Below are 12,133 nucleotides of genomic sequence, written 5' to 3'. Positions count from 1 at the left end.
ACATAGTTGTGAATACATGAAATGGGTACATATAAGAAAAATAAAAGAATAAGAGAAACAATAGGACAGGGACGGTAGGCACGTTGGTGCGCTTTATGCACGCCCTACAGGCCTCTTAGGAAAGGGGTGAGGTCAATAGTAGACAGTCTAAGGTTAAAGTTTTTGGGGTTTGGGGAAGAAAACTACAGAGTCGGGTAGAGTATTCCAGACATTGACCACTCTATTGCTGAAGTCGTATTTCCTGCAATCAAGTTTGGTGCGGTTTACTTTGAGTTTGTATCTATTGTGTGCTCTTGTGTTGTTATGGTTGAAGCTGAAGTATTCATTGACAGGTAGGACATTGCAATGTATGATTTTATATACCATGCTTAAGTCAGACCGAAGACGGCGTAATTCAAGGTTTTCAAGTTCTAGAATTTCAAGTCTGGTGGCATAAGGTAATTTCAAGTCTGGTGGCATGATGTTATGCTAATTCTGGTTTGTATAAATGAGCATGGAATGAAAATAGAAAACCACAGAGGAGACTAACTCGCCTTTTCCTAAGACCTTTGGTCTTGTGTAAAAATCCACACTATTTCCAATAAATCTTTATTAATATAACAGCTTCTTCACCTGCTCAGACAACTGTATTTTGGGAGAGGAAACCCAAAGGTGCTTTTTTCAAGAGGCAACTGGACTTTTGGGATTTTTTCTTTGAAGACATTTCGCTTTTCATCCAAGAAACTTCTTCAGCTCTTCTTCAGCTTTTTGGATGAGAAGCAAAATGTCTTCAAATAAAAAAAGAACAGAGAGTCCAGTTGCCTCTTGAAAAAGCACCTTTGGGAAAACCATGACCTAGATGACTGAGAATCCAGGAAATGTTTTTTCTGGCTCAATTGGAGCCGGTGGTGGCACAGTGGCTAGAATGCAATATTGCAGACTTGCTCACTGTTCTCTGCTAGGAGTTTGATTTCCTGACTGGCTCAAGTTTAACTCAGCCTTCCAATCTTCTGAAGCCAATGAAATGAGAACCCAAATTGTTGGGGGCAATATGCTGACTCTGTAAATTGCTTAGAGAGGACTGTTAAAGCACTATGAAATTGTATATAAGTTTAAATGCTATTGCTATTGACTTATATTTACTAAACTCAAAAGCAGCTCCAGTATAGATCAGATCAAGAGCCTGTTGGGTGGGAAAGAAATGAGAGTCAATTAGGCAACTGACATAATTTTTTTATCCTTAGGTGGAAGCAGTTGTCCCTCTGGAGATGCTAATGTATATCTTCTGCCCCCAAGACCAAAAGCCTTGTACATTGATAGAAATAGCAAGATCACCTGTGTTGTGAACAATCTGCAAAATGAACAGGGGTTGAAAATTACCTGGTCTCGGGAGAAAAATGGACACCTGAATGCTGATGTAATAGAAACAGTAGAAGAACCAAATGGTACCTACACTGCTGTCGGTCGCCTCAATGTCATCGCTCAAGATTGGGAATCAGGAGAAAGTTTTACCTGTAGGGTTGAACATCCTTCCTTTGTTAGTCCTGTCACAGAGAGCATTTTCAAGACCAGAGGTAAGGAGGAAATTACATTTTTCTCCCTCATGCACACCAACATAATTGTTTTCATTTGTGCCAAGACATTGTAAGACAAGATCTGTAATATATGGTGTGGGATGCAAGCCTGGAGACATGAAAAGCTTGGAGACATCAACAATCCAAATATTGGGTGGATAAGTACACCAGGATAACAAAATTCACACTTGCTTTGCACAATGTCGTAAAATGGCCTGCAAACCATGTCATAAAATGGCCTGCAAACCATGGTTTAGTGGTATAAATGAACAATGACTAAAAGAATCACAGTTTAGCAAGAGATGTGAACCATTCATTGCTGCCACTAATTTGTCCTCCATTTCATTGTTGTGTTTTTTCCTCAAATTTCATAAAGGCAACAAGAAGGCACCCAAGGTCTATGTCTACCCTCCTCACCGAGATGAGCTCAATCCAGGCAGAACGGTGTCTCTTATCTGCATGGTAAATGATTTTATTCCAATTGAGGCTGATATCCAGTGGCTACAGAATCACAATCCTGTGTCAGAAGACAAATATGTGACTACTCCAGCTATGAAGAATAAGCATAATGATTCCTTCTTTGCCGTCAGCAAACTTTCTGTCCCCAGGCAAGATTGGAATAATGATTTGTTCACTTGTATGGTGATCCATGAAGACCTCCCCATGAAGTTCACCCAGAGGAACATCTCAAAAACCCAGGGTAAAAAATGAACCAGCTGCTCCGTTTCAATCCATCCTAGATTTGCCTCTAACACTGTGAGACCAAACTGTTAATAATTTCCCTGCTCACCCATTTCTCATCTGGATGAATAAAAGCAAACCATCTCAAAAATACCCCAGGTTCTGTTCTTTTCTCCTTAAGGGAAAGGGGGTGAATTGTCTGAAAATGCAGAATCAAGCCTTAAGACTGATTTATTGAATTGATTGATTGATGTGATTTCTACAGCCGCCCATCTCAGCAAATGAATCTGGGTGGGTCACTGTTTTGATAATCTAACAAAATGGAGTTCATCATGTTTCTGTAGGAATCCCACAGAAGACCAGTGTATTTAGCTGGGTTATGGGCAGGTACCCCCAAATTAGCCTAACTGCAGCCCTGTGAGAAAAGAATAGAATAGATGCAGGGGTGGGATTCTACTGGTTCGGACCAGTTCGGTCGAATCCCTTGCTCTGAAGATCAGCTGTCTCCGATCCGGTTCACTGCAATGATCATGTGGGCCCACCGCCGACCCCTGTGCAGCAGTGACCTTTATTGTTACAGCTGATTAGCATGGAAGAGCGGATTGCCGCTCCTTAGCTGTGTTACTCCCCTGAAGTAACTTACTAGGTAAGGACTTTTGCATTGTGTTGACGTGCGCTCAGCGAAGTGCATAATCACCAAAACGGTTGTTCTACTGGCAGCATCCCATCCCTGAATAGATGCATCTGGTGAGCTTCAGGGTTCAGTGGAGATTTGAACCCATCAAGTTCATGGACAACGATCCTTTGCTCTTTGCTCCATATCACCTTTCCTCTATTCTTAAGTGCTTTTCTTTGTAAGATGTCCATTCAGCCCAAGAGCAAATAGTCAAAGTAGCCAAAATATATATAATTGTAATTATTTACTGAAAAATGTCCCATCGCAGATCCAGCCACATCCCTTGGCCAACTTCTTCTTAGCCACAATTTCTCCATAGACCAATCAATTGGGACAAAGCAACACTGTTCATTGCAGGTCTATAATCTACACTTGATTTCAATATCAAGGATTCATATCTAATACAAAAAAAAAAAAAATCCAGAGAATGCTCAAGGGGGAATCTCAATCATCTATTGTAATATAAGGATGCTATGATCAAAACTAAAAAATAAATGGAAGGATCACATTCATGATCTAATAGGATCAACTTTATCAGGGAATACTCTAAGTACTCAAATATAAAATCAAGGGAGAGTGGGAGGGAAGAAATATTTAATTCAAATTACTAAACACTGGAGGTTGAGTAATAAGGGAAAATAGATCATGATGGGCTTTCAACTCTCAAGATATCCACATTCAGAAATGCAAAGTTACAAGATAGAGAAACAATTGTTCTCCAGATATACTTCCAAAACGTACTGATGATCAGGACAAATTAAATAACAAAAAGCAATCACTTTTGTCCTTTAAAAATTATATCAAAATTCACTGTAAAAACACAAAATTCTATATTAACACAAAAAGGAGACATTGCCTCAAACCTTTGACATCTCAGCTGTAATTTCAAGACTGAATAACAGAGTTGGAAGGGACCTTGGAATTCTTCTAGTCCAACCCCTGCTTAAGTAGAAAACTCTATACCATTTCAGACAAATGGTTGTCCAATCTCTTCCTTAAAACCTCTGTTGTTGAAGCACCCACAACTTCTGGTGGCAAGTCGTTCCACTGATTAATTGTTCTCACTGTCAGGAAATTTCTCCTTAGTTCTAGGTCTCTTATGTCCTTGTTTAGTTTCAACCATTTGCTTCTTTTTTTGCCTTCTGGTGCTTCAGAAAATAGATTGTCTCCCTCTTCTTGTAGCAGCCCCTCAAATATTGGAACATTGTTATCATGTCACCCCAGTCCTTCTTTTCACTTGACTAGACATATTCAGTTCCTGCAGCTGTTCTTCATGTTTTAGTCCCCAGTATCCTAATTAATGCAGAAACAAGAAAGAGAGATTATCCAGAACTCAAGAATACAACTGTAAAAATTAAATAGTAAGATCTTTCCATTTCAATACCTATTTGCAAATTGAAATATTAATAATCAGATGTCATCATATTGATTAACATTGGGACACATCTAATATTTTTTGAGATTTTTTTTAAAAACTTCGCACTTTCTGATTCATTAAAATTTCAGACAAGGAGTTCAATGAAATATAAACATGTTCACTGAGAAAACTAATGTATAAAAACAGACACTAAAAAACCACAACACTATATATCACCCCCCAAAAAGAAACTTTATAGATACGCATGCCAAGAATTCTGGCAATCTTCATCTGGTGAAGAATGCAGGCATAACATTTTGATCATGGAAGTTGAAAATTGATGCTAAGCTAAGAATTGGAGAAGTATCACTTCGATGAAACAAATCCAGCTATATAATTTTTTTACAAAAAAATCACAAAAAATAATTTGGTAAAAACAATAGAAAGAAAGAAGAGAGAAATAGACAATACCGTTCCACACAAACAGCTGCAAACACATATAAATATGCCAGGACAGGGTTTTTTTCCTCCTCCAGAAAGAACAAAATAAATGAGAAATAGATACATTAATAGTTTTAAAATACAATGATAATATCACTCAGTTATAAAATTATAATACAAAATAAAATAAATATAATTTATTAATGGTAAATAAATTAGTACATAAATAAGAATAATAAATAAAATATAAAATGAAGAAAAGAACTCAATGTGAAGGAAAGCCAATACCATCTAAAGAAGGGAAGTTGTGATTTCACATTAGAATAAGAATAAGTTGATATCTAGGATGCTGGAAGCAACCTGAATCAACCATCAGTGCCAGTCAATAACATTTGTGATACATTTTTAAATGTTCAGTTGACCGAGCTTTATGTTTAATGAATAATAATAATAATGACAACAACAATATTAATAGCATATATCTACAAAATTATTAACATCTTTTGAAATAAAGACATAATAGATGTAATACGTTCAATCTGACAGAAAAAGTATGGGCCTAAAATTATTTAAAACACAAGAGAGGTCTTCGGTTACGTGTCATTTTTTTCAACAATGAATTATAGTACCTTTGGACTTACCAATGTTCTCAAGATGTTATGCAGGTAGTCCCCAACTTATAAGAATGTATTTAGCAACCACTCAAAGTTACCACAGTGCGGAAAAAAAGAGGCTTACAAACGGTCCTCGCACTTCAACTGTTGCAGCGTCCTCTCAGTCACGTGATCAAAATTTGGTTGCTTGCCAACAGGCATATAATTATAATGGTAGCAGCATCCCAAGGTCATGTGATTCTGTCCCCTTTCGCGACCTTCCCAACTCTGACCAGCAAAGTCAATGGGGGAGGCTAGATTTGCTTAACCTCTGGGTGATTCCCTTAACCTGCACTGATTTGCTTAATAGCCCTGGCAAAAAAAAAAATTAAATGGTCATAAAGTCAGGCATGACTCCCTTAACAACAGAAATTACTCAGCCACAGAAATTCTGGTCTCTTTTCTGGTCGCCTCATGAGGATTATTTAGAAATATTGCTAAGGGAAATCGCTACGACTAAAACTGAACTTACAAGACACCCACAAACCTTCTGATCAATTCCGATATTATAAAAAAATTGAATCTAGTCTAAATCGTAACCCATGGAGATTTATTGTGATGTCGTTAAGTCCACTCATATCATGTCTTTTTAAATCCAGATTCAAATAAAGAAGGAATAGCACAGCATTCATAAGCAAGCATTGATTTGAGTGATGACTGCAGACCAGTCAATATCTTTAATGCATGCACATTAACTTCTAGAACATGACAGAATCCTTGAGAGGAAATATAATCCATGGAGCTAAAGAGATTTTTTTTTTAAAGCAAAACTTATAATTCTGCAAACAGAATAACTTTTAAAAATGCAATTCTATCCAGATGCTCCACAATTGTGGTTTGGGTGAATTTGTATGGTCTGATTTATCAAGATGACATTTTCAGTGGGGGAAGAGAGTGCGAGAGGATGGATCAATGGAGAGTTTATGTCGATGAACAATATGGAGAATGACATTGTAACGTTTTTCCTTTCACAGTGACAGTGGTGATTATGGAGAACGATTACAGCTTGGAGAAAGAGGAAGAACTGGAGCATTTGTGGACGATCCTTTTTATTTTCTTCATCCTCTTCCTCTTCAGTGTGTGTTATAGTGCCATAGTAACATTGTTCAAAGTAAGTGAGGAGGGAAGAGAACTTTCTCAGTGAGTAGCAGGAAGAAAGGGGTTAATGTAGACCTTTCAGAAACAGACCGAGGCAAAATGGGAGGCTCAGCCTCCCATGATCAAGATGACAATATTGTATCTAGCCAATATTTAAGATGAACCACTTCTATGAAGTTCAAGCTCTCTTTATGGCCTTCTCAATGTCGTTGAAGAAGCTGCACTATTAAAACAGAACACTAGACTAGAAAGGCCATTAGTCTGATTAATCCTGTATGATCCTTATGTTGTTTATATTGTTTATTACAATACAGTGAGGGTGGAGTGTGGTTCTCTGTAAGGACATGCATCTATCCCTGCTTCTAAAGATGGCATCCTGTCAACTCCCAAAGGGGCTTTTTTTCAGGAGACAACTGGACTTCATTGTGTGCTTTTTTCTTTGAAAACATTTTGCTTCTCATCCAAGAAGTTTCTTCTATTCTGCCAGAATAGTGGAGAATGGAAGGATTGATATCCCTTGCAGACAGCTGGTCATTTGCATCCTTTTAGAGGGACATTGAGGCCACTTGGAGGCTTATATGTGTCTTCAGGGTCACCTGAGTAGTGCAAATGGTTCTTGTAGTCTGCAATTTTTCTTCTGGAAATCCATTCCTACTCCCACACCATTTGAACGGTGTTTATCCCAAATTGTATAGCTAAAGGCTGTAAAGATTCTCCATCATCCAGGTCATGGTTCTCCCAAACATCTTCAAAGAAAAAATAAGAAAGTCGAGTTGCCTCCTGAAAAAGCACCTTTGGGACAACCCTGACCTGGATGACTGAGCATCTCTACAGACATCCTGTCAACTATTCCATTAAAATGGTAGACAGTGATGTTTTTCAGCAAGAGGGCTGCATTTGTCCTTCAAATAATATGCTAGGACGATGTTCCAACAGGTTAGTGAGGATGTGGGGTCCGTGGGGCTCTCTGGGTTTGGTAGTTTCCTTGCAGACATTTTGTTACCCAAGCAGGTAACATCATCAGTGCTAGAAAGCAGTGAAGTTTGCTTTATTTTATATAATAGTGACTTGCCTGGTCAATACTGCTGGAAGTTGTCTTGGATGTTCCTTGATTCAGCTGTTTTTATGGTTAACTTTTTGTCTGAGTTGGTAGCTCTTTGATCAGGACATTGGTCTAATATTAACCTTGGTGTAAATCTCTGCTTATTTAGGTGTTGATTGCTGGTGAGAAGGTATTTGGGTGGGGTTTTTTTGTTTCCTTTTTGGCTTTTCGGTTGTCTCTTTTAAATAATATGTAGATGTTGTATACCTCTATGTGCCTGTTGATGGCTGATTTCTCTGAAAGCCTGACTCCTAAAATTCTCTAGTATTTTTAGACTTGGCTTGATCTAGGAGACTATTCTAACACTGATGATGTTACCTAGTTTAATAATTAAATGTCTGCAGGAATACATTCAATCTTAGGGAATACCAAGGATCCCACAGTTTAACTTCGGGCTACAAATATTCCATTATATTGATAGGTGTGTGAGAATTTCATTAAAAAAAAGAAAAGGGACAGAGCTAGGATGACAACTAAGCTTGAATTAATTTCATTGCAATATAATTAATAAGATTATTCCCCATGTAGTTAAGAATGTTCTGTTTTATCTCGAATGCATTAGAAGTGTTTTGAAAGCCCAAAATAGGGACAATGCATACAGCATAGGTCCAGTTGTATTCTTTCTCTTTCCTTGAATATTCTGTTAAAAATAAAAACAATGAGATGAAGAGAAGGAAACAATTGGTCAAGTCAAGCAGAAAAAAATGAAAAACTTTGTAGAATGAAATAATTTAACCTTTTCTCCTATTCGTTGCAATCAAGGGGGAAGGAAAGACGTATTAGTAACAAACAGAACCAATTCTTCATGAAAGAACCTGCCAACTATTCTTCTCTACCAACATTGAATCCATAATGTTTTGTTCTCACAATAGGTAAAATGGTTTTTTTCTACAATGACCCAACTGAAGAAGAGAACAACATCCCCTAATTACAAGAACATAATCCAGTAGAACATCAACAGGAAGATTTGCTTGGGTCTACAACTTCATCTATCTTCAAAGTAAAAAACTGGAGCCTCTCTCTGTCCTGGACTATCCGAGATCAATTTGTGGATCCATGCAGATGAAGAATGTTGCCTGAATCTGAAAGAAAAACATATTCTTGTAGACCATGTGTCATCAAAATCAATTCCACTGAAGTAAACTCATGGACACGTATTAAATTGTTTCCTAAAGAGCAGACATGTCTCAGATCCAGATAGGCATGGTATAAAATGGATGCCTACTAAAGGCCAACCTAGTTTAGCATCTGAAGAGTTTGTTCAAATGTCTTTGTTTTTCAACCTTCCATTTCAGATGTTCAGGTCCACATTTGTCCTCCTCTAAGCATTATTCCCCTGTGAACCAGTTTGCTGTACTTTTTTTGTTGTTGTTTTTTGCACTGAAGTCAGAAGCACTGAGGCACTTCTAGTTTGCCCTGGGTATTCCTAGTTGGGATTCCTTTCATGTCCCCCACAGGATCTGGAGTGAGGACATGAGCTCAACCCTGCCCCACAGCCACTGTTAGGTCTTGAATGCAGGCTTGCTAACCTCCTGCCTCCTTGCCTAGCTCCTAGCTTCTTTAATGTCCACAGCAGGAGCTGGAGTGAAGGTCGATAGTTCAGTCCCGCCCAATGGCAGCTCTCGGGTCTCAAATATGAGCTTGCTAACCTCCTGCCCAGTTTTCCAACCACTCAAGCCACTGTGGTCCTGGTGTAGTGGTTAAAGCATCAGATTAGAAACCAGGAGACCATTAGTTTAAGTCCTGCTTTAGGAAAGAAGCCAGGTGGGTGAACTTGGGCCAGCAGCTTTCTCTCCACCCTTGGAAACAGGCAATGGCAAACCATTTCTGAAAATGTTGCCGAGAAAAGCAGGTCATTGCCAGGAGTCAATACTTATTTGAAGGCACACACTCACACACAACAATATAGAACATCATCTCTATTGTTCTAAAGCATCAGAACAATCACCCCCAATTGAATGTAGCAGAGTCATCCGTTCTGTGAACCTATTTCAGAGAACCCACCATATAAACACAGACACATATAAACCTCATGTCTCCTTGCCTATAGCTTTAAATATGCAATATGTTTTGCGAGTGATACCCCTCTCATCTCCCCCACATTTGTCCTCACATTTTTTAGACATTTTTAGACAAGAATGATTTTGAGAAAAATTACAGAAAGAGGACAGAAAGAAGCTGCTGTAATATAAATGGCTTACTTTGTTGTTATTGTTACTCTTCTAGAAAATAAATGCACAAATAAAACCAAATGTACACTCTTTATGAGTACTCTTTCTCTTTCAGATATTTGCAAACATTAATCCTGTTCAGTTTGGAGTGATGGGTTCTTTTTCTAACCTGCCTCCTGAGACATTCACTCCTCCCTCTCTCTCTCTCCCTCCCTCTCTCTCTCTCCCTCCCTCTCTCTCTCTCCCTCCCTCCCTCCTTCCCCCTCTCTCTCTCCTTCCTTCCTTCTTCCCACCCCGTCTCTTTATCTATCTATCTATCTATCTATCTATCTATCCATTTATCTATCTATCATCTATCTCTATCTCTTCACCTGAATTCAGACACCCAACCATGGTTAAAAAGAATCGATCCCAGTTAGCAGAGTCCATGCAGCAGGCTAAGATTTTGTTACAATAACCAATCTTAATAAAAGAAGTATCAGGCCAAAATGGAGTTGGTTGTTGATCTGGCATACCTTGTAGATCTGACTGTCCAGACAGTTATTGTCTTTCCTGTTGACAATTGTTAAGTCTGGCATGTTCTGTGGCAAGTGCCGGGCTATTTGAATTCTAGTGTCCCAGGGCCCTTTAGCGTCTTCATTTTCTATTGTGGTTTTAACCACTCAGTTGTGTCTAACTCTTGGCAACTTTATAGACAATGCTCTTCATGCTGCCTTGTCAATCACAGCTTCTTTCAATTTTTGGAATTGAATTTAGGGAATAAAGGGACTGGAGGCTAAAACATATGAAGAACAGTTACAGGAACCGAGTATGGCTAGTCTAGTGAAGATAGCAGTCTTCCAATACTTGGGGAAGAGAGGAAGGGGTCAACCTATTTTCCAAAGCACCTGAAAGCCAGACAAGGAATAATGGATAGAAACTGAACAAGGAGAGGTTCAACCCAGAAGTAAGGAGAAATTTTCTGACAGTGAGAACAATCCACCAATGGAACAGAAATTGTGGGAGCTTCATCACTGGAAATTTTCAAGAAAAACTAGACTGCAATCTGTCGAAAATGGTGCAGAGTCTCCTGTTTGGGTGGAGGGTAGAACTAAATGACCTACAAGGTCCCTTCTAACTCTGTTATTCTAATATATCTTTGTATCAGCTTTGATGTTATCAAACCAGCATGTTCTTTGCTTGCCCCTTCTTCTTGTCCCATTTTCTATTACTTTCTCTATTTGATTATTATGGTTCATCACACTGCCAGCCAGATATTCAGATTTGGGATGTCATTTTATCCACCTATGAGAGAAAAGCAGAATAGCAGAATAACAGAGTTGAAAGGGACCTAGTTCTTCTAGATCTAGACCAACTCCCTGCTTAGGCATGAAGCCTTATACCATTTCAGCCAAACGGTGGTCCAATCTCTTCTTAAAAATTTCCAGTGTTGGAGCATTTATTTCTGAAGGCAAGCCACACCACTGATTAATTGTTCTAACTGCCAGGAAATTTCTCCTTAATTCTAGGTTGCTTCTCTCCTTGGTTAGTTTCCATCCATTGCTTCTTGTCCTGACTTTAGGTCAGTGGTGAGATTCAAAAAAAATTACTACCGGTTCTGTGAGTGTGGCTTAGTGGGTGTAGCTTGGTAGGCATGGCTTGGCTTGGTGGGCATGGCAGGGGAAGGATAATGCAAAATCCCATTCCCTCCCCACTCCAGGGGAAGGTTACTGTAAAATTTCCATTCCCACCCCACTCCAGTAACCTGCTTTCCAGCTCCATTCTCCTGTGCAGGGCAACAAAAGAATCAACAAAAGAGCTGGGACTCAGGAGGCAGAGAATAGATGGGGGCGGGGCCAGTCAGAGGTGGTATTGGCCGGTTCTCCAAACTACTCAAAATTTCCACTACTGGTTCTCCAGAACTGGTCAGAACCTGCTGAATACCACCCCTGCTTTAGGTGCTTTAGAGAATGGGTTGCCTCCTCTTCTTTGTGGCAGCATTCCCAACTTGTCCATTTTCATTTTTGTGTTTACCTCAATTGAATCTGTAAAAATATATAAACTTGTAAACAAATCATAGAACAAAGAATGGTAGGGCTGGAAGGAATGTTGGAGGTTTTCCACTCCAACCTCCTGCTCAAGGCAGGAGATCTTATACCACCCCATCAAATGATTATCCAGACCATTTTGAAAAACCTTCAGTGATGGAGCATCCACAATTGTGGGAGGCAAGCTATTTCATTAATTGTTCTTACTGTCAGGAAAGTTCTCCTTACTTTTTAATTGGATCTTTCTTTGACAAGCTTCCATTAATTATCCAAGATGAATTTACTTCCTTCCCCTGCTCCCTTCTTTATTTTCTACAGGTGGAAAGACCTCCAAGGGCTTTTGACTGAAGTCTGGTCTTTTCCATAAGGTTTCT

General features: G+C 39.0%; 1 long non-coding RNA gene and 1 gene segment (V, D, J or C); both read left to right on the top strand.

Moving 5' to 3' along the window:
• Positions 1–2,385, top strand: part of LOC113426703 (Ig gamma chain C region-like) — a 97,101-nt gene extending 94,716 nt beyond the window's left edge. The window contains 2 exon segments of the C gene segment in view: positions 1,224–1,553; positions 1,930–2,385. Of these exon segments, the coding sequence occupies positions 1,224–1,553; positions 1,930–2,264 (665 nt within the window).
• Positions 2,386–5,615: 3,230 nt separating this feature from the next.
• On the top strand, positions 5,616–9,826 carry LOC148129168 (uncharacterized). Its single transcript, XR_015745656.1, has 2 exons — positions 5,616–6,472; positions 8,434–9,826. It is a non-coding gene; the product is annotated as an uncharacterized LOC148129168 (long non-coding RNA).
• Positions 9,827–12,133: the final 2,307 nt, after the last annotated feature.

This window comes from Notechis scutatus, chromosome Z (genome assembly GCF_049901735.1).
Source record: "Notechis scutatus isolate UNSWTSFEM ecotype Mainland chromosome Z, rNotScu1.2, whole genome shotgun sequence".
NCBI classification, from domain to species: Eukaryota; Metazoa; Chordata; class Lepidosauria; order Squamata; family Elapidae; genus Notechis; species Notechis scutatus.
The sequence above is the reverse complement of the archived record's forward strand: the minus strand, read 5'-3'. Positions and strand labels throughout refer to the sequence as shown.